Here is a 22344-nt window from a genome sequence, read left to right as displayed (position 1 = left end):
CAAAATACTGCACAATGTGCATTCAGACGGAGGTTTGATTGCCAAACTGAAAATAAATTGGGGAAAACCCCACACACACACACCAGCACACACACACAGCACCGGAGAGGAGGCCCGTCGATGGAGTTTGTGCAAATTGAAACTAATTAAAGCCGAGTAATCAATTTATATCTCTATCGGCATGAACGTTGCACTGCGATTGGTCCCGGTTTTCGGCTGGATGCATGCACCACCACCCCCCGCCCCCACCCCCTTTCGACACTCGACATCCGACTCTCGTCCGACGTCCACAGAGCACAGAGCACAGAGCACAGAACAAACCGAAAATCCAATCAAATCTGCAGTTGTTAAAGCGTTTTGATTTCAGTTTGCAGTCGATTCGGTTTCTGATTAATTGCATTGCAATTATTTCAATTTGCAATTACAGTTAATATAATAATTGCCACTCAATTCAATGCAACGACTGCATTGATGATGGCTTGGCAATAAAAAAATAAAAAAAAAAAACACACACAGGGGGAACAAAAGGAAAAGTATTCCCATTCACTTTCCCACTGTCCGTGATGGGAAAATTGCATTCACTGGCGACGGAAAATGTACATCAATTCATATTTTTATCAGCCACAAATGTTGCAACTGAATTGACGAGAGGATTTGACCTTTGAACGTGAAGCAATCAAGAGACGATGAATGTGAGGAAATACCGTTAGAGAGCGATTCAGGAGCGGAATGCAGATGTCTCTCGCATGTCAGGGCTTATGTGGAATAAAAACACAAAGACCACGAATCGAAGAATCGAAGAAATTGCAATTCGATAGCTTTGATAGCTGCTCCAGCTATAAGCCATAACAAGTGTCGTGTAATTCAAGTGGAATGTGGAGGGGGGGAGGGGGTGGTGGAGTGTGTTATCAGTCGTGCAGCTACAAAGTGACAGATAGCTAAAAATATTTAAAAAATGTTCTGTGTTGAACTGTTGACTAAATGAGTCAAAATAGTGCATCCCCCGAAAGCTTCCCCGCCCCATCCACCATCCCCCACTCATATTTGATTCATTTTGTTGTTTGCATCCATTTTTTTGTATGGGGATGTTCGCCCATTTCCATGTAAACGATATGTCATAACATATTTGTCGAAAGAGGAGAAAATAAAACTACACTACCCCGATTGTTTACATGATAGATATACTCTTTATAGTTCGAGGCTCGGGCACAATGTATTTATTTATTTGGACGATAAATATTATTGCAGATACACAACGACGGAGTCGGTTATTGAATTTTGTTTCAAGAATTCCATTAACAGATTAAAATATCAGTAAGCGACAAATAAACGATTTAGTTGCGACAAGTTTTTAAAGTTGGAAGTTTGTGTTAGTTTTCCCCTAAAATACATATGTATATATTTAAGATGCCTAGACTTATTCTCCCCACTGTAGACACAGAGTTTTTACATTGCTTTTGCATAACTCTCAATAGACACACACACGCACGCACACAGAGGTGACGGCGGAGGGCGTTGCGCAAAGAGATCGAGGGCAGGCCAGGGTCATGGGAAGGCTACTGCGATCGACAAAAGCGACATCGTGTTCGGATGCTACTTACCGTTGTTTGTTTTGTTGTTGATCGAAATAACAGTTAGTTGTTGTTCGGCAGCATTCGGAACGTCGGAACACTATTTGTCGATGATGTAAAATTCAGCGGCGCACACTGTTAGTTTAATGGTTTTTTTTTTTTGTTTTATTTGCAATGTGTTCTTTTGTTTCGTTTTCTTGGTTATTTCTTAAAACTGCAAAAAAAAAAAAACAAGAACCAAAAGGCATTATGAGTACCAGACTGGACTTTTTGTCGTATAGAACGGGGCGGGTTCCCTAGCACCTAGGTACATAGGGGCTTCCATTTCTTGGAAGATCCCCGAAACAGAGGAGGCGTAATCGCTAGCTTTTAATTAGTGTGCGTTAGTCGGAGCACTTAAATGGATAAATGGGGAGTTTCAGGTGTAAAATGAGGTAATTTGTTAAATTTAAAAGCCAGACTACTGAGCAAATCTTTGGCCAAGAAACAGGTTTCCCGGCGATAAAACCGGAAAACAAAATAAGAGACACAGCACAAAAACAAACGCAATCCAGAAAGCGAAAAGCATCGTCTAACTGTAAGTTTTTTTATAAGCAAATCATCATCTACGTGCCTGAGTGTGTGTGTGTGTGCGTGTGTGAGTGTGCGAGCACATGTACATTCAATGGAATCCAGTCACGACACGCCGCCGCAAAGTCACAGAGGGCAGAGGCAAACACACAGTCCCGCAGCACTCGCACACTCATGCAAAGACAAAAAGCAAAGTCAGTCAGACAGACAGACAGGCAGCGGCGCTGCCATGTGGGACGGGACGGAGACGACGGGGACAGTTCAAATCCAATTAAAAATAGTTGAAGAAATTAATTTTAGAAAACCACAGAAACATTGCATTATTGACGGTAGTCTTTGGGATATTTTTAAGTTTTTTGGCGTCATTGTCGCTGCCGCTGTAGCCGCTGGTGCCTCTGCCGCCGCCGCCGCTGCCGCTGCCGCATTGACACAGTTCGCCCTCTCTCGCTCTGGCTCTCTTGTGTGTGTGTGCCTTTGCTTTGTTGCTTCTCTGTTACTGTTTGTTGCTTTGCTTAGCCTATTCTCTCTCCGAGTCTTTGGCGATGTATTTTGTTTGTCTTTTGGAACAAAACCAAAATCTGAGAGAGTTGCATCTTTCCATTTGAACAATTCTTGTTCCAGCAAAGCAAAAACACGCTGGCAAAGCCAGTCGTTCAAACACACACACAAAAGCAGAAGTCACAACACTCTCACACCAACACTCAGTCTCGCACACACACACACACGTAGGCAGTTCAAATTAGTTGGCCAGAGTGAGCCAGCAACAACAAACTGCTGCTGTGGCGGCGGCGGCGGCGACGACGACGACGGCGACAGCGATTGTTATTTAAACATTTTTCTCTCATTCTGACACGCGACATTTCTTTCCCCTTTTCACAAAACACAAAAGACACAAACAAAAACAAAAACATTAAAAAAAATATGCAAATGCAAGAGCCGCGTTCAAAAACAATTACAAAATCACGAGAATCAAGCACTTGACGCGGGTCAAAGGCGGCAACGCGGCGAGACGGAAACTGCAGCTGACTACGTGGAAATACTAAATTTTCTAAACGCTCGAATTAATTTTGATCACTATTGTCTCGTCCCTATAGTTAACTACCTTTCCAAAATGTTCAATATTCCGTCTGTTCGAACCTTAGCGGAAAACAGAATCACGGAACCATAGAAATTCGTCCGCACCTCCACAACACACAGTTCACGACGACGACGGCAAAACAAATGCCCCCAAACAATCCAATCGCACGCTGGCCCCCCAAACCCAAATAGGCACCCACTTTACTGTCCGAAACATGTTTCATTCACGTTCACAAGTTTCGGGGCGGGAAGGCTGTTGTTTTAAATACGACCGCCTTGTTTCCGTCACATAAGGTACCTAAGGTGAGGTGAGGTTTGTATGGCATGCCGTTTATGTTGCTGGGTGCTTACCCTCGCTGTCCATACCTTTCCGTAGCACAGCCCAGAGGTTCGAGTTCGCTCAGCCGGTACTGTTAAGCAGCAGCTGCTAATGAACTGCTAAGTTTAAACCTCTTCTGTAGTTTATGGAAATTTCTATACCCTGTATTCTTTACATTCTTTAATATATTTTTCTCATATAAGGAATATACATATTGATATTTTTAACAATATCAAAAAACTATTAGTGTTGTGGCAAAAAATGTACTCCATACCCTATGAATATTTCTGCCTTGGCGATTCCAGTCGCATGGTGAGTTGGCTAGGTTTCGCGTCAGCTGATCGAGTTCGAATGTTCCGCAACAAAAGTATACAACAGTTTATTCGAAGGGCAATGTGGCGCCCATTTGTGGGGAAATGCATTTTTTGAATATGCTTCTAGGCTGGACATAACATAGAGTGGAATGTATATGAATATTAAATGCTGGCTGCTATAAAACTATCAAAGCTTGCTCTCTTTGCCGGTTTTTACATTAGGTTCAGCAGAACTTTGCCGATCATGCCGCGGAGAACTTCTGGGACCTGTGAGTACTGCTCGGGTTGCTTAGGGCACCAGCTATGATGACACCATCCCCAGCTTGTCCGAGGACCAAGGAGACATCTTAGTGCGGAAGCTCCACGAGGTAATACGCTATGTGGAGCCATCGAATGGCGAAGAAGAGAAGCCCAGAGTACGGGAAAGTCTCGAATACGAGACCGCACGGAAGCGCTTAATCGCCGCCAATGCCGTCTGGAAGCAGCGTATGAGCCCTCGCCAAACTTGCCCACTCCCTGAGAGACGTAGCCACACGAGTATTTTCAGGCAAATACACAAATAGACAGTCGCTCTCCTCCATAATTTACGTATTGGTTGTCGCCGGCGAGGAGGACGTTAATCGCGCGGAGGACTGCCAATCCTTTTCCTGTCACCCTGTCGTCCGCTCGCGTCGTTGTGTCAGTAAGTCGCCTCCATGGCTATCGGAGAATGTAATTATTTTCCTTGTGGGCACACGAAAGCAGCAGTCCCAACAGCTCCAGCTCAAACTGCTCCATGGTCTTCGCAGATGAGAGCGGACGCGTCTACCAGAACTGGGCCTCGTATGTGGCCACCAACGAGTTGCCCACCGGAGTGATGGTGGCCCCAGAGCGAGGCATTTACCGGCTGGTCAACGGACAGGTGAGGTTGCACAAGTACAAGACGCAGGTGCTCGAATACCCCCTTCAATGCTCGCTGTCGATTGGCGGTTCGCAGCTAGAGTGAAGTAAGGGAAGCCGACAAAGCCCTGGCCCCGTCTGCCTCCGCCAGCTCTGAGGCGAGTGTGGGCTCTGACGCCCCCCCGGTGGACTGTGTGGTGGGAGCGTGCACTGCCGTCCACCTGATGGTGAGACCAACCAATGATTCCGTCGGAGGTATGGTGTTCGTCCTGAAGGATTACGGACAAGTTTTATTTGACCACATTGTGAATGCCAAGAGCTTCCAGGATTTGATCACGGGCATGGCCGAGGGCCTGGCACCCCGATGTCTTCAATTTCGTCATGCAACTGACACGAACCTTTTTGGACAACCACGTGGAGGAACTAACTTCGGTGCTGAACTTCCTTATTTCCATCGAATCGGTGCTGTATAATATCAAAGAGATTATTTTGGAAAAGTACGCCGACGCGGCCTACGAAGTGATTATCGATCACGCCATTGATATTTTGTCAGCCGCCAGAGCTCACTACGTAACTAGAGCCAACAGAGCATACTGATAGTCAGGCCTAGAAACATATTCAAAGAATGCATTTCCCCACAAATGGGCGCCAAATTGAAGTTCGAATAATCTGTTGTATACTTGTGTTGCGAAACATTCGAACTCGATCAGCTGACGCGAAACCTAGCCAACTCACCATGCGACTGGAATCGCCAAGGCAGAAATATTCATAGGGTATGGAGTACATTTTTTGCCACAACACTGATAGATTTCTGATATTGTTAAAAATATCAATATGTATATTCCTTACATGAGAAAAATAACATTGATATTTATCCGACACCGAGTACCAGTCCTCTAAGAATATCTCTGAGTTTCAGTTTGGGCAAAGAATACAGGGTATAGAAATTTCCATACAACTATAGAAGATGTTGAAACTTAGCAGTTCATTAGAAGCTGCTGCTTAACAGTACCGGCTGAGCGAACTCGAACCTCTGGGCTGTACTACGGAAAGGTATGGACAGCGAGGGTAAGCAGCCAGCAACATAAACGGCATGCCATACAAACCTCACCTCACCTTAGGTACCTTATATGACGGCAACAAGGCGGTCGTATTTAAAAGAACAGCCTTCCCGCCCCGCAACTTGTGAAACTTATGAAATATGTTTCGGATATTAAAGTGGGTGCCTAATTTTTCTGGATGCCTAATTCTGAGGCTGAGAGATCTATCTAGCTAGTAATATATATAAAATATAAATAAAATATAACTGGAATTTGTCAGGATATTTACGGTATATTTTTCAAATGCGACAGTATATTTTGGTATATTTCTGATGGTCGATAAGTCCAGCTGTTTATGTATCTTCGATCAAACACTTGCAGAAAATTTAAGAAAACGGAAAGTTCGCGAGAAAATGCCCTGTGTCTGAGAAATCCTAGCCGTGAAAGAGTGGTCGCCATGGACAAGATTCTGGAAGAGGTGAGTAACGAGTTCCTTTCACGCGATGCGGGAAAAAGAAAAGCCTTTTCACACCCTTTTTCCATTCGGGTTTTCAGGTCAAAGGCAATGTACAAAAGAAGTTTAACGAGGTTCGCGCGGCGCTGCATATGCGCGAGAAGCTGCTGCTGCGACAGCTGGAGGTCATCGCCAACACCCAGCAGCAGCAGATGCAGCTAAAGGCGTCGCCTGTGGACAGCTCGGATAGTGCGGACCAGGGCGGTGTCCGCTTCATCACTGGCGATGGGGACGAGGAGGAGAAGCTGCTGGCAGCCATTCGCAGCTTTGGCCACTTCCTGCTGGACAACAGCAACATGCAGCTGGCGCTGCAGGATTATCGGAACACCGGACTGCGCAGTGAGGACTACATCGAGCCGCTGGACGACCACGATACGATGTACAAATACCTGCAGGACCGCAAGATCTCCTACTATGACCTGGAGGACGAGGCGCAGCCCGAGGCCATTGTGGTGGACTTCTCGGGGAACAAGAGTGTCGTCGAGGAGAACGCCAAGCGTTCCATTATCAACATAACGCTGCAGGAAGCCAAGGAACTGATACGCAAGGCAAAGATAAAGCGCGATTCCCACGTGCCTGTGGCCGTGCCGCCGCTCAATCTGGAAGAGCTGGACGATGAGCTGGAGTCGTCAATAGCCGATGCTGTCTCCAGTCTGGGCCGAGAGACGGCCAAGTCGAAGAGCAGCTGCCTCGAGCTGCCATCGGCTGATCCCCCCACCAAGCCCAAGGGCCGCAAGCAGCGCTTCAAACCAAAAATCACAATCAACAACTGCAACGGCACCATCAACCTGCGCAACATCGCCAGCCTGACGATCAACTGCGCCACCGAGGAGGCCGTCAGTGCGGAGATACCGATCGTGAAGTCTGCCGACTCCAGCAGCAACACCGATCACTCCCACTCGCACTCTCAATCGCAGTCGCAGTCGCATTCCACTCCGACAACCACCGCCTCCAGCTCGAACTATTCGAGCAACGCGAGCTCCCGTTCGCAGTCGAAGAAGCAGTCGAAGAAGAATGCTAGGCCGGCGGCACAGACGGTGGAGGAGCCGCCAAAGCAGCAGGCCTCCAGCTCTGGCCAGTCAACACCGACCCCCAGGAACGGGTATCGTTTTCAGGAGGTAGACACTCACGACGTCACCTGCGACTTCTACAATCGCCTGCTCAACGAGATCAAGAAGAGCATGAAGGAGAAGCCGCGGCGCCCATACAACAATGTGCCAGAGCCAGAGCCAGAGCCAGAGGCACCCACAACGACCTCGTCTGTGCAGACAGCAGCCGCCGATTCTAGCTGCGATGCCAACTCCAACACAGTGCAGCCGTCGAGGCAAGAAGACGTGTCCATATCCAGCAGCACCACCACAACCACCAACACCCAGAGCCAAAGCCAGGCCACAGAGTCGGTGTCGGGGTCACAGATAGCGCCGGGGAGGCGCTTAGTCCTCAAGAACTTCGAGAACTTGAAGATCATCCTAGAGGCAAACAGTGGGGACGAGGACTCCTTCCATCCGGTGCAAATCGAGCAGTGGCTGGCCGAGATCATATCTGAAACGGACCTGGAGCCGATGCAAAACACGGACATTCTCGAGCACAGCCAGATCAACAATACCGAAAGCCCCTAGGCAGGCAGGCAGGCAGGCCAGGCAGCATCCCAGCGATAGCCATAATCCCACATAAATCGCAATCAATCCTTAAAACGCACTCAGTATTCTCCCCCACATATACACATATTCACGACTATTCGTACGTAGCTATAGTTTCCCCTTGAATTAGTTGTTTTATCTCGATCTGAGGACCCCCCTCATGTACTTATTGCATTTGATTTTGTGATTTTATCGTTTTGTAAGACTTGAAAGTGTACCAATTTTATGAGCCACTAGGCCTAGGCTAGCATGTAAGAGCTGTAGGCAGTGTTCACTGTTCGCCACATCATACATACAGTTATATAAATATATCTCTAATCGAAATCGAAATCGAAATCGGCCTACATTAAAGTGCTAAATGCCAACGTCTGGACCACACTTTCGCTGGCCCACTGGTTCGACCGGTTCGCCCGCTGAAACATTGTGAAATATTCGACCAATCAATTGAAATTCGAAATGCGTTGCCCCACAAGTACATCCGCACATGGCACATAGCGCACAGCACTCAACACACAACACAGAGCGCACAGCGCACATTAGACTTCCAAATCGGATCGATTGATAAGCACGCAGATACGCAGATACACAAAATTGTGTATGTACGTATATGGAAGTGTATTCTGACGACGCCACAGAAGCACCAGTAATGGTGATTACACATGAATTACAGAGTGACAATTCTAAAAACTAAAGACGAAACCCGAGGAACCTATGTTACATATATTGTATTTTGTGTGATTGCACGCTTCTTGAGACTTTCGTATGGTTCAGTCTTTCAGTTTCTTTAGGCGGTCCTGCCAATTATGTCCAGCAGGTAGGGGGTGTAGTAGGTAATGATGCAATCGGCCCCAGCGCGACGGAAGCTTCGCATGGACTCCAGCACGGCATCGCGCAGCTCGAAGGCACCTGCCTTAGAGGCGTGATAGAGCATGGCGTACTCGCCGGACACCTGGTACACGTACAGTGTGTGGTAGGGATAGGAGTCCTTGGTCTGTCGCAGAATGTCCAGGTACGGCATGCCGGGCTTCACCATCAGCATGTCCGCCCCCTCGCTGACATCGCGCTGAATTGCGCGCATGGCCAGGCTGCGGGATCCACTGGGCAGCTGGTAGCACCGCCGATCGCCGAACTTGGGGGCCGACTGAGCCGCCTCCCGGAACGGACCGTAGAAGTTGGACGCGAACTTGGCGGAATAGGCCAGCAGCGAGACACTGTTCAAGCTGGCGTCGATCAGGGCCTGCTTGATGGCCCGCACGCGGTTGTCCATCATGTCGGAGGGAGCCACGATGTGGGCCCCAGCCTGTCCGTACGCCACGGCTATCTCGGCTATCCGCTTTATGCTCGGTCCGTTCTCCAGGCCTGCCTTGCCCAGGAGGCCGCAGTGGCCGTGCGAGGAATAGGGACAGATGCACACGTCACAGGCAATGAGCAGGTCGGGAAACCATTCCCGCAGCTTGGGCAGGGCTCGCACCACAGGGTTCACCGCCGAGTCCGCATTCGAGGCCTCCTCGTCCTTCAGTTCAGACTCTACCACGCCGAAGAGTAGCACGGAGGTCAGTCCCTTCTTGACCAGCGGCTCCAGGTGATCCCGCAGTCGGTTCACTCCGAACCTGGAGATCCCTGGCATGCTGGCGATCGGCTGCACATCGTCGTCGTTGCTCACAATGAAGACGGGGTACATCAGGTTGTGAGGCGAGATTTCACAGCCCGACTCCTGCAGCAGTCGCAGGGTGGGATGGTGCATGCCACTGTGTAGTTTCCGGTCCATACTTCCGTCTATTTCACTCAACTTTCTTTGCTTTTCTCCCGAAAACGGCAGAAGTGTCCACACCAGTGAGAATCAGCTGATTCAGCTGTAGTTTATCGACCATCAGAAACATACCAAAATATACCGTTCATTTGAAAAATATACCGTAACTATAATGAAGAGTGCAAGATATATTATACATATTCTTCGTTTTTAAAATTCCGTAGAATATTACTAGCTATATAGAAACTTCAGCCCTGCCCACATAGTTTAATTCGATTAATTAATCAATTTTCTACTTGACCGGCTTATTTTAAATACTTGCTTTTTTGGATCTTGTCTAGAACAAGGTTTAAACAAAAAAGGTAAAGAAAAAAACAGTGGCAACGTAAGTGACTATGGAAGCAGCTTTACTGGGGTATGGGCATTTTAATACCCTATTTTGTATACCCTATAATTAATAATGGCCTTTTCTCAGATTCATATTTTTTAGACATGTTCAAACATATGATTTGTGTCTTGTATTTTAATCTCGATCCCGATCGATCTTGGTCTCTGTAAGCTGCAAAATATCGTTGAAATAGCTTTAAAACAGAAACTGACTAGTTTCTGCATATATAAATAGGAGCTTGAGATGACAAAAATTGTCTCAAATCTATAATATCAATTTCCCCAGGGTATAAAGAAGAGTCTTAACCGATTCGGCCATTATTTTAAGCGCCAAATAGAAATTCTTTGAAAGTGAATAAGCGGCAAGGATTTAAATGCATTAAATTGAACCTTATCCTCTGCTAGGCTAGAAAATAACGCAGAGCTTGTGACATCAACATTCATAGGGAATGCTACGAGTTCCACCTCGTGTTGATTTTAGGTAGGTATTACTATACAAAAAATTTTAATGAATGCATGAGCTGTAACAATTACATTATAAATTTGGCCGTCTCCAATGATTTTGCGCGGTACATTTGAAATTATCTTCGATTTACGTTTTCCCTCTTCGTTCCCGCCATGAAGTTGTAGAAGTTCGAAGATTGGAAAATATATCATAGGTATAGGAACCATTTCAACCTACTCCGACTTCCAATTCCAGAGGTTATTCGAATACGGAAATACAGCAAAACTCTGGTTCTGATTCTGCGTACGACTATTTATTACTTTTCAAGTATTTTCGTTAAAATTCAAGTGAAATAAGTTGTATTATTAATTGTACAGCAATAAATGATGGTGTCGAATGCTACGTTCCTCACACCCTCATGCACACATGCTCGCTCGGGCGAGCCTGCCTCCTCATATTCCGTACATTTGCCCGTAAATGGAAAACTAAACATATGCACTGCACTACGAGTGTACATAGTAGTAGGATATACATTACAAGAAATACACACGAGTATGTACCCACACATGTGGGTATGTACTACAGATACAAATACTAGTAGTCGCAAACATACATTCCACGCTTAGAAGTAATTTAATTAAACACAAATACGTAAAATTGTGGTGTCGCCTGTCCCCGTCGTTAAAACTTGTACTTTCGACTTAAATTTAGTTAGTGAAATAATCAGTAAACGAGAACGAGAACAGAATTAACTTCTAACTTAATCGTAAACGTAAACGAGTTGGATAAATATTTGGTTTGGTTTTCAATTGTAAGTAACAGCCATTGGAAGTGCGTTTGGGTTCGGTTTTGTTCTTCTTCTGTTGAGAGATGCCTTGAGCTGCGATGCGATGCGGATGACGATGGCGATGACATTAGCCTCCACTAAGAAACCAGAGAATGGTGATAGTGCACACGTAGCTGGCGACGACGCTGCCGGAGCTTGGGCAGCGCCGGCTTGACTTCTGCTGCTCCGTGCAGAGTGACTGTGTAGGAGTGCAGCTTGATGAGCGGCTCTCGTAGTTCAAGCTCCGTTCTGGGCTTGTTCTGGTCGTTGTGGTGTGGTGGTGCTGTTGATGTTTCAGATGTTGCTAATGCTGCTGGTGTGTGGGCTGATGGTGTGCTGGAAGTAGCATTCCGGAGACACGTTGTGGTATTATCCGTCTTTATAGTAGTTGCTGGTGGTGCTGTTATACGTGGCTGGCCTCCCTTGCCCCCTAGTCGTCGCGCTACTGGTCGTTCGCCTTGAGCTGGTCAAGCGAAAGACACTTGATAGAAGAGCCACTCTTCCATAAATGACGGAACGAATGCCTTCGATGTGGTGAACTTAACCTTCGGCTTGAGCAGTGACAGCTGCTCTTCGAACAGCTCCAGAGATTCAGTGCAGCTGGTACCGTTGCCGTGAGTCAAGAACTTGCCATCGGGCTTCAGCACCTTGAACGAGTGCTCGAAAATGGTCCTAATAAAATCCCAGTCGACACCGACAGGTGCCCCTGTGATGGGTATGTCGGTGAGGTCCCCGAACACATAGTCAAACTTGCGGCCCTCGCCAATGAACTTCTTCAAGTACTCTACACAGTCGCCCACAACGATTTCGTACTGGTCGCTCCTGCGCTTCTCCAGAACATCGCCGCAAATCGAATTGAGATACTTGTTGCAGGCCTCCATCACCAGCTCATCGATCTCCAGCATCACCACGTGCTTGGGGTTCTCCTTGAGCAGCTCGTACAGCAGGGCGCCGTCCCCGCCACCCAGAATGCAGATCTCCTTGCCCTCATAGTTTTCAATGCCACGACCCATCAGGGTTTCCGTATAGATCAGATCGGACTCGGCGATGTCTGTAAAAAGGGGGAAATGATTATATCATGCTGAAGCTTACGCTGGCGCTAATCGATTGCCGATGGCCTGGCCTGGTCTGGCCGCCTCTATGTGGCACTTACTCTGAAGCTCGTCTAACAGCAGCATGTTTCCCAGGGTCTTTGAGTGTAAGATTTGAATCTTCTGGAAGGGCGAGCGCACCTCGTAGACCAGCTTGTCGATATCGTACTCAATGATGCGCTCATCTGCGAAAGATTAACCATTATTAGAATGTGCTTCAACATGTGTACATATCTATGCGAATAGGCATTAGAATTCAGTTGACTTTTGGTGGCTAAGCGGCGGCATGCTGAGAACCAACGGAGAATCAGAAGCAAAACGAACCGAAAATGATAGAGAAAGAACATCAAAGTAACACAGAGGCTCGACTCCCATCAAAAGAAGGAGAGAGTCCGACATTACATTAACCAAAAATCCGAACTAACGAAAAATGGCTGAAATGAATCTATCATGCTTGGTGCCTCTAGAACTCTCAGAACATCAGCTCGGTGCTGCATACGCATACGCTCAACGTTCATTCATACGAGTACATCAAGATGTACGACGAGTATTACATAGTACATGGTACATACATATCAGTAATCAGTATATCAGTAGTTTGCTCTATTTTGTAAAATGAAAACCAAAGAGTATACGTTACCTGACGATGGAAAATACCTAGGGACATCACCGCGCCTCAGGGCGGGCAGCTTTTGTCCCCTAATGGCCTTCAGTTTCACGGCCAAGGCATTTTCCAAGCTCTTGCCATGCACCAAGCCCTAGTGGGGGTGGTGGTGGTTCGATTCGATTCGATTCGTTTCATTTCGTTTCGTTTCGTGGTTGGTGGTTGGTGGTGGTGTAGGTGTAGTTGTTGTTGATCGAGAGCGAGCGAGCGAGCGTACGTAGGAGCGAGGCGAGGCGAGGCGAACGAGGCGAGTCGAGGCGGGGCAGGTGACAGACACATGTTGTGCATAGGGCGTATAAGTATAATTTCAATAGTTTACACATTATTTTATAATTCAGATATAATTTTGGTGAAATTTCAGTTTGGTTTTTCGTTGTTTTGTTGTCGGATTGCAAGTGGCCCCGAGATGTGGTTGTTCATGGCGCGAAGATGAGAGATCGGATTGATCGTTTGAATATATATGGAAATAAAAAGTATACAAAAATTAAAAAATAAAAACAAATTATCATAAATCATTTAGAGGAGGGAATAAGTACAATACAAAGAACGTCCGGGCCGTCTTTGAGGGCCGTCTTTGGAAACTAGTAGCGTGACGGAACAAGCATGCAGAAACGTCCTAGGTAATTCGTATTTAGCTAGGATGTAACGCTATACATATGTACATATGTAGGTGGGTGGGTGGATTGGGTGGCAAACCGATTATATTCATGATGTGTTGTACATAGTAGGTGCATAGAAAATTTCTCTCAGGCCTTGGGACCGACCACCGTGTAATCGCATTTGCACGGATAACATTACTTCACGGACGCTCAAGGCCCAGCAGCGGAATTTGAAAAGACTGTTCTCGGATTTTCAGGTGGAAAAGTGGTACGAATATATAGTGGGTGGTGGGTAGTGGGTGTTTTTTAGGTATGAGGGTTTTTTTTGTTTTTGTTGTTTTGTTATATTTATTGCAAATGGAACTGGGCGTAACTAAACTAATTCGACCAACCTGAGCTAGTCATATATATGTCGATATATCCGCCGCGCTTTATCGGTGGCAAGTACTTGGACCGATCGGAATCTAATTTCTGTCGCAGAATCAGTTCCATGGTGCGCATGGTCTGCAAAGTAATGCTTTATTTAAACCTCTTACAAACACAAATGCTGGCACGAGTTGGGTAATTGATGAATAAATCAAAAATACATATGGTAGACCACAGCGTAAGGAATGACCTTCGCGGCGAACTCTACGAGCGCCCCCCGCTTAGGCAGCCCAGCCGCAAAACTATTAATAGTCGCAAATACTTGGATACTTATGAAAAAGGAAAGTGAATAAACCAAAAAGGAATCTACAGACCGAGCCATAAATATGCCTCGAGGGCCTGCTGCTGCTGCAGCTGCAGATGCAGATTGCAAAATACATACCAAGAAAAAACATACAATGTTTGTGGGGAAATCGCAGAACCGGCATCGAGATACGCGGGGGCTACGTGTGTATATGTGTATAATCGTACTATCTACATATGTTTTTCGCTGTTTTGTGTGGCATTGGATCCGAATTTCAATCAATGAACTTGATTTCGAAGCGACCAACCCCACGTGGGCCCCAGAAAGAGAGCAGTAGCGAGAGAGCGGGAGCGGGGGACTGGTGAGGTAATCTAGCGCAAAAGCCTAGTGTTAGGCCCGTCGTCAGATGATATGCATATGCACGATACATACATGTAAAGCCACCAAATCGGCTAGCGGAGGTGTTAGATAATACTTTAGGCCTTGTATGGTGGCATTGGGGAGAGGATAGCCGCACTGTCGGCCCCTTGAGGCCAAGGACAAGCCAGCCCATGAGTGACCCAGAGGCCGAGGGTTTGGGTACAGCACGAGGCATCGACGACGCGAAAGGGAAAACGGTCTGGCACGCCCCCGCCGCCGGCACGAGACACGCACACATACACCCAGACAGAGACACAAACAACCGTGCACTCGAATGTATGTGGAAAATCAATTTCCCTGCTGGCGGAAGAAACCCCTTCCTTCAGCTAATCAACACCGGAAAGCTAGGTGTTTTTCCTGTGGCAGGGGTATGGTTTGGGGGCACCTCATGTGTAAGTATGCGATGGCAGGGACGGAAGGCGAGTGTTGTCGGTGTAATCTTAGGGAATAGCTCTACATACATCAAAGGACATTATGGGCTCCTTGCCAGCGGGCAGGAAGTACTCCACATTGACGGTCAGCAGGCCGTGCTGGAAGATGCGGCAAGTGATAATCGTGGCCTTGTTCTCGTGTAGCACCGAGAAGTACCCGTTCTCGGGCGACTCCATGCTGTATGCCAGCTCCAGCTGGGGGAAGACGTGCTCCAGTTCGTTTCGCAGTATCTTGGCCACCTCCTGGCGCTGCTTCTCGTCGGCCGTTTTGGCACTATCCAGCGTGAAGTCGAACAGTATGGTCTGGGCTGCCATTGTGCTAGTCCACAGATTTTTCCAACTTTTATTTTCTCAGATTTTCCGGGCCGAAAATCCGCGATACAAATGCGCGCAACAACAAAAGTCTAGTGATGAGCGGAAGGAATCTCTGCACAATCGATGGCACCCTCGCCGATTGTTTAACGTTTGCCAACACCGTTTCTATTATTTATACGTATCGTTCAAATGTCGATATTATTTGGCTCCAATGGTATTTTGTCAACATTTTCGATCATCGATATATATGTAAACAAACAAAATCTTTACTGCACAAATTTATTGAACAAATTGATTGCATTAAAGATTTATATGATCTGCCGGATCGCTGCCACTAAATCTAGCACCCGTGTGTCGGGTGTGGGATAAAAAATTAGCCGTAATCTGAGCGCCTGAGCATACAACTATTTGCAGGTAAGATGTCGCGTGCATAGCCTGATGGCAATAGCTTCTAATGATCTTTATATTTTTGATGTTTTAGATCGGGGTCGTGGTGGCATATCCTATGATACATGGGAAATAATGTCCCAAGTGCGGCTGGATTATGGACCACTCATTGGACAATCTCTGCAGGTCTTTAACCACTTTGCTATCAGCATCAGTGTGTATCAGCCGAAGGCGACGAAACATAAGTAATATGTATGTGTGAGAGTGCTGTTCCCGGCCAAGTTTCCTGGAGCGCAAGTCCTTGAGACCCACCTCATCTACTCGCTCCAGCTGCAGCGCGACCCCATCTCCACATTCAAACCGCTGTATGAAAATAGCATGGGGAAAAAAAGGATGAGGATGTCAAGCTACTGAGCGCCTTCTACACCATCCACTTGCGCTCGCCTCTGAACCTATGCAATTCCCTACCTATCAACACTATAGTTTCGTTCGCTGGGTTTTCTGTGCGAAGGTCCAGGTGAGGAAGCACAACAGAGAGGATGCTCTGCATTACCCTACAGTTCGCCTGTCGGAAAAGGACGCCCATCGACACTCAGTGCGCGCCACATCCGTGGAGGTGCTATACCATCCACCGGATTACAGTAGACCCATAATCCTGAGCTTCCGCGATTAGCTGTTCTTCGACCACCAGTTTGCTAAATCTGGATTAGATCGGTTCATTGTTATAGACAGAATAGCCAACATAGCCCCTGTCACGCTTTGTCTTTCTCTCTCTTACACTCTTAATCATGTAGTGTGCGCCCCCTGTCGGAGGAGGCTGGTGTTGGTGTGAGAAGTGAAAGAGAGAGAGACAGATGTAGCGGAATAAAAAAGAGTAGCGGAAGGATGGAAACAGATAACAGATCTATCTTCTATAATCCTGATCGGAATGCACAGGCTGTCCTAAAGATTTAACCTTCCTGGATCCATTGGTTCTTATTATTAAAAAGATGAAGTTAATCCAGAAATAATCCAAAAACGAATTATCTTTCTCTAATTTCTCTAATAACCCTTTAGAGAAATTCTGCTTTCTAAACTGGATATAAGACATGGTGATGGGAAAGAAAGGTCCTTGAAAAAAAAGGAAAAAATAAAATTTAATAAAATGGTCGAACAGCAGTTAAAAATGTTGTTTATTGGAAGAAACTACACCAGCTTCTTGGAATGACGACCCTTCCATGCCATATACCGAATATGCATGTACATATAAGTTGCCCTTTATTAGAGTAGAGGTCTATGAATTAGATGTAAGGTGAGCAGCAATCAGGCAACTACCATATGGTTATCAATCGCAGGAATCAAAACGGAGGGAATGGTGATCTGCCCTCTCATTTTGTTTATGTGTTTAAGAAGAATATCGGGATTCAATTACCGATTCGATCATTTACTTAAAAATACAATAGCTAGACGGCGTTTGAACATAAATTCTGCAGCTGTGCGAGCACTTGCTATTCCTACGAAAACTAAGGCTTAAAGCGAATAGAATGGAACAAATGCATTTCTTGGCAATGGCAGTTATATGATATGTCAGATATTCCGGGCCCGCGCAACAACAAAATAATAGAGCAGTGCGGAAGGAATACCTATACAACCGATAGTGCCCGTGCCGATTGTTGAACGTTTGCCAGCACCGTTTCTATTATTTTCACGTGCGACTTTCATAGTATCGATATTCCGATAATATATGGATATCGGTTTTGTTCCCAACAATATATATCAAAATACTTACATCCCTAATCAGAGTCCCCAACACCCCAACATCGCTCGGACCCCCAAACAGCGCGCCGCATTGCCCACAATATTGAATTACACAAACAATACTATACTTGAATGTTGTGCCGCGAGAAGTGAGACAGTTCTTCAGCGAAATAGGTGTTTCGTGAGAGAGGTGTCCATCAGGTAGGAAGGATTTGTCAATGCGGCACCTGCACGCTCTAGTGTGTGCACCTGAACCTGAACTTGAATGCGAGTGTCGCGCGAGACACTCAGCATCGTGCGCCATCCAAGGCGAGCGTTTGGCGGCAACAATGGGCTGCTAATTATAAATCACCCGCGAGCCCAGCATAGGAGCAGCGCGGTGTGCAAATGAAGTGATGTCGCCATATCGCGACGCGAGACGTGGTCGACTGTGTGTTTGTGTGTCTCTGGTGGCTGTGTGGGCGCCATAGCCACAGCATGCCAATGTTGTTACGTCGCCGTTTCGGCAGCAGCCACAGCCACCCACCCCTGTCAACCCACCCCATGTCTCATGCTGGCGCCCAGGCATTGCCGGAGTAACTACTGCCATGACTCGTGGCTCCCCCGTGGGTGCCTTCGAGTGTCGCGACTGTTATTACACTGTATGACTGTGCTGTATTGATTTTTTGAATCCTTTCAGATCCCACTGTCCGCACAACATGTGAGGGAGGTCCCCGGCGAATCCTGGGCCACTGCAGGTGAGTGTGCGTGCGTGCGCATATGAGTAGTAGCCTCCGTCAGCTAATTAGCCCTGCGTTTATTCATTCATTCAAATCCTTGCAGTGGAACACACACACGCAACGCAAAACTCCCGATGGGCTGAGCTGAGGGACAAGCAGCCCAATTAGCCAGCACTCGTACGACTCGTACGAGATTTTCGGATCGTGTACGTCATCGACGTGCTCAAAATAATTTGCATTGGGAAAGCAAATACTGTGCAAAAGTCACAAAAGTCAGCGACGGCCACGGCAGCGCATCTGCATTATTCGATGACGACTTGGCTGCTGTCTGCCATTACTATTTATATGCCATTATACCCGTGCTACTGAGCAAAACAAACAGTCAGCGGCGGGCAGAGGCCAAGAATCTCATAAATGTCAACCGTACGTTAGACGAAAACTAGCCGCGAGTCGCGCGCTATGGGCAGCCGAGAGATCCCCGTGATAGTACCTAACAAAGCACAAATTTACTTTGCAAATTGCCTTCCTCCGGCAGAGGTTGAGCTAACCTCGTGATGTAAGGAAGAGCTCTGCTCTGGGAAATCAACGAACAAAGCGATTTGATAAGACTATTTTGTCCGACTCGTTCGCCATGCAGCACAGCACCGCTGGCAGCGAGGAGCGCATCACTAGCTCCACCAGCAGCCCCCGCTCTGGCCACAAAACGGGCAGCTCTCTCTTCGGGCTGCTGACCAAGCGCCCCAGCAAGGTGGAGCCCCATCCCGTAACTCCCGATTCGCCAAGCCTCCAACGACGACCCTTGTCCGCCTGCGGCCACTATGATGTGAGCTTCGCCAAGGCCACAGCGGAGCAAGCGGGCAACCATGTTGCCGTCAGCAGCAGCAACAACAGCAATAGCAACCACAAAAGCCAAACTCTGCCGCTGGAGAAATCGCACAGCGGTCTGATAAGCTTCCACAGGCGGACCAAGCCGCCGTCGAAGAGCAAAGGACATGCCCACCGCTACAGCAGTGACGCGGGCTCGCAGAGCGATGGAGGTGCGGACGTTGTGATGCGTCGCAAGTCGCCCAAGCACCGGTCGCCGAACCACAACCGATTCAGCCACCAGTTCAGCCTCTGCTGCAAGGCCGAGAAGAAGCCCCTGACGCCACCGGTCACGGTGCGCTACAATTCCATACCGGACAGCACCAGCAACAGCGTGCTCCGCCGCGACAACCTATCGTTGAGCTGGAGCATGGTGGATAACAATTCTGTCTCGATGAACTCTAGCGAGGGTGGCACATCGTTTCAGCGACCACGTCTGTCCAGTGAGTGCGCCAGTGCACCAGAGTCGCCCGTCGGCACCAAGACCTTCTTTGCCCAATGCAGCAACGCCGCTGCCGCCGCCTCGGCCACAGCCGGTGCATCGGCCTCCGCTGCTGTCGCGAGAAGTGAAAGCATGCCCCGTTCCCCGATCCGGCCCATCGCAGTTTCGGCCTGCCGCTCGCGTCTCCGCCTGAAGCTATATCCGCCCGGGAAGGAGCTGCCGCAACTGCACACTGCTGAAGAATCCACAGATATTAAGCGGGCCACAACGCCGCAGCACATGTCCTCGCCCAACATAGCCAGCCAGCCGGATGGGTTTGAGGCGGCTATGCAGGAACAGCCTGGCGTCCGCTTCATGTCGCACGAAAACATGACGCTGCAGAGACAAGGCTCTGGCTCCAACCTCGCACGCCAAGCCCTGGTGGCTGCTCATGCCCTGAACCTTATACCTGCCGAGAAGGCACGCGAACGGAGCTACCTGGACGGTCGACTGGGCTCCTCCTCTCTGCTGGGGCCCAGCGAACTGAGCCGCGTCCTTCCGCAGAAGGAAGTCACCATCTTTGTAGGAACATGGAACATGAACGGTCACAGTCCACCCAAGTGAGTTGAAACGCAAATATCATCGTATTGCGGACCCTAACTTAATGATGCCTTTGCTGAAATTCCAGACAATTAAATGACTTTGTGCTGCCGGCCAATGTAGAGCATGTGCCTGACATAGTTGTTATGGGAACCCAGGAGTCCACTCCAGACCGCTTTGAGTGGGAAGTCACGCTGCAGGAAACCCTCGGCCCCTCGCATGTGCTCTTCCATTCGACCACTCTGGGAACCCTCCATTTGGCTGTCTACATGCGACGCGATCTCATCTGGTACTGCTCGGCGCCGGAGGATGCCTCCATGTCGGTGCGCACCGGCTCTGCTTTCCGCACCAAGGGCGCAGTGGCCATATCCTTCTGCCTATTCGGTACTTCCATGCTTTTTGTGACCTCCCACTTGACCGCCCACCAGCAGAAGGTGAAGGAGCGGGTGTCGGATGTGAAGCGCATAATTAACGCACTGGATTTGCCACGCAATCTGCCCAACCTTCGGCACAAAAACAAGGATGTGACGCAAAACTTCGACAACGTCTTCTGGTGCGGTGACCTGAACTTCCGACTCGGTGAGCCGCGCGAGAAATTGATGGAGTGGATTCAGAACACAAAGTTCCCGCTTCCGTCGCACTTGCCACACGGTTACATGCACACGGACCAACTCTCTTCTGTGCTGGCCGACGGTGCCGCCTTCCGTGGGTTCATGGAGGCGAATATAACATTTCCACCCACTTACAAGTACGACCCGGGTAGTCAGAACTTTGACACCTCCTCAAAGCAGCGTGCTCCGGCCTACACCGACAGAATCCTCTACAAGTACAGGCAGGTCCAGGGCCTAGTCATACGTCGCCAGACCATAATACCGGGCGTATCCACGCCGACACAGCCCTATGTGCAGTGCCTGTTGTACGATTCGGTACCTTCGATAACCACATCGGACCATAAGCCGGTGTGGGCTCTATTTAAAACCCTCATCCGTGCCGGAACTGATGCGTAAGTTTTAAAGTTAAGCCCGAGATGCAATTAATAGAATAGCTTTATTTCGTCTCCATTATAGGATTCCCTTGGCTGCTGGATTGTTCAGTCGGGACATTTACTTGGAGGGAATGCGCCGTCGCTTGAATAACCAATATACGGGCGCCTCGGCCGTCTGTGCCATACAGTAGACTCTCATTAGCAGCTACTAGCTAGTCAAAGCTGGAGGTGGCTGTTCCGGCAGCTTCCTCCAGCCACCTACTTAGTCATTTACTCGAATCTGTCAGCTAGAGACTGGCTGGCATTTCTACAGTGCTAGTCAAAGCTTTCCTACGGTTGTGTGTCGCCATTGTATTACCTAGATAGGACTCTAGTCTGCAGTCAAATACCAAATACTCGTTCGTGACTTGCCATGCAACGCCGCGGTAGTACTTAGACGCCGCCTTTTGCCTTTCGCCTCGAGGCCTTAGATCGTAATACGTTCCTTATGAAATGATTATGAATGCATACTCAGAAACAATTCTGTACCTCTACTCTAAAGCACAAGCCTAGCGAGTAGTTAAATTAAATGTGTTTTAGCTAACTAACGTAGTCCAAATGTTGAAAAGAGCTCGAAGAACTATAAAATACTTTGATTGTTTAAACTGAAGTACATAGTAGTAAATATACATACATATTATTATACGAATCTGAATTAAGCAATTGTTGATTCTTGAAACCCAATTGTTAGAATATTTATTTGATTATTATTTAGTTCTTATGATTGTTATTGTTGAATCGTGTCTAGTGATCTGATTATTGAATAGTTTGCAAACCCTATGAAGATTTTATTTCGTTTTAAGCACAAATAATACGTTACTTATGATTTAATTAAACGTTCAAGCCGGAATTGTCCTTCCATTACCATCAACCGACTAAATACCCCAACAAAAATGGAAACTCATAAGCTCCGGGGATCTACACGAGCATCATCATTCCGTAATGGGGCCGGGCCGTCATCGTTGCCCTCACGAAAATGAACCAAAAACGACCATCCCCCAATATGCCATTCGGACACACACGCAAATATGTTAAACTTTTGACCAATTTCAACTTGAGTTGGCTGCCTT

General features: G+C 47.7%; 5 protein-coding genes across 6 annotated transcripts in view; 2 read left to right on the top strand and 3 right to left on the bottom strand.

The window, feature by feature from the left end:
* Positions 1-1768, bottom strand: part of LOC6596077 (palmitoyltransferase app) — a 62515-nt gene extending 60747 nt beyond the window's left edge. Inside the window, exon 1 of the mRNA XM_002021072.2 lies at positions 1602-1768. The gene's annotated coding sequence lies outside the window, so the exon portion shown is untranslated. The remainder of the gene's footprint in view (positions 1-1601) is intronic.
* A 4383-nt stretch (positions 1769-6151) lies between these two features.
* LOC6596079 lies at positions 6152-8260 on the top strand. The gene is made up of 2 exons (XM_002021074.2): positions 6152-6248; positions 6326-8260. The coding sequence occupies exons 1-2, from the start codon at positions 6228-6230 to the stop codon at positions 7901-7903; spliced, it is 1599 nt and encodes a 532-aa protein (XP_002021110.1). The 5' UTR covers positions 6152-6227; the 3' UTR covers positions 7904-8260.
* Positions 8261-8473: 213 nt separating this feature from the next.
* On the bottom strand, positions 8474-9749 carry LOC6596080 (delta-aminolevulinic acid dehydratase). The gene has a single exon (XM_002021075.2). It carries the CDS (start codon positions 9690-9692, stop codon positions 8709-8711), a length of 984 nt encoding a protein of 327 aa, XP_002021111.1. The 5' UTR covers positions 9693-9749; the 3' UTR covers positions 8474-8708.
* Positions 9750-10797: 1048 nt separating this feature from the next.
* On the bottom strand, positions 10798-15582 carry LOC6596081 (spermine synthase). 2 transcript variants are annotated; one of them, XM_002021076.2, is made up of 4 exons: positions 15238-15582; positions 14079-14190; positions 12486-12608; positions 10798-12383 (listed from the first exon to the last, which is right to left on the bottom strand). In XM_002021076.2, exons 1-4 carry the CDS (start codon positions 15520-15522, stop codon positions 11800-11802), a joined length of 1104 nt encoding a protein of 367 aa, XP_002021112.1. In that variant the 5' UTR covers positions 15523-15582; the 3' UTR covers positions 10798-11799. The 2 variants fall into 2 exon arrangements, with proteins under 2 accessions (XP_002021112.1, XP_026845551.1); XM_026989750.1 differs by lacking the exon at positions 14079-14190 and adding an exon at positions 13064-13181.
* Positions 15583-17721: 2139 nt separating this feature from the next.
* LOC113565972 (inositol polyphosphate 5-phosphatase E) lies at positions 17722-21879 on the top strand. The gene is made up of 5 exons (XM_026989460.1): positions 17722-17847; positions 18326-18383; positions 18469-20270; positions 20339-21253; positions 21318-21879. Exons 3-5 carry the CDS (start codon positions 18997-18999, stop codon positions 21424-21426), a joined length of 2298 nt encoding a protein of 765 aa, XP_026845261.1. The 5' UTR covers positions 17722-17847; positions 18326-18383; positions 18469-18996; the 3' UTR covers positions 21427-21879.
* The last annotated feature ends 465 nt before the right edge of the window (positions 21880-22344 follow it).

This window comes from Drosophila persimilis, unplaced genomic scaffold (assembly GCF_003286085.1).
Source record: "Drosophila persimilis strain 14011-0111.01,24,50 unplaced genomic scaffold, DperRS2 tig00000431-arrow-pilon, whole genome shotgun sequence".
NCBI classification, from domain to species: domain Eukaryota; kingdom Metazoa; phylum Arthropoda; class Insecta; order Diptera; family Drosophilidae; genus Drosophila; species Drosophila persimilis.
Note: the sequence above shows the minus strand (reverse complement) of the source record. Positions and strands in the feature narration are given on the sequence as shown.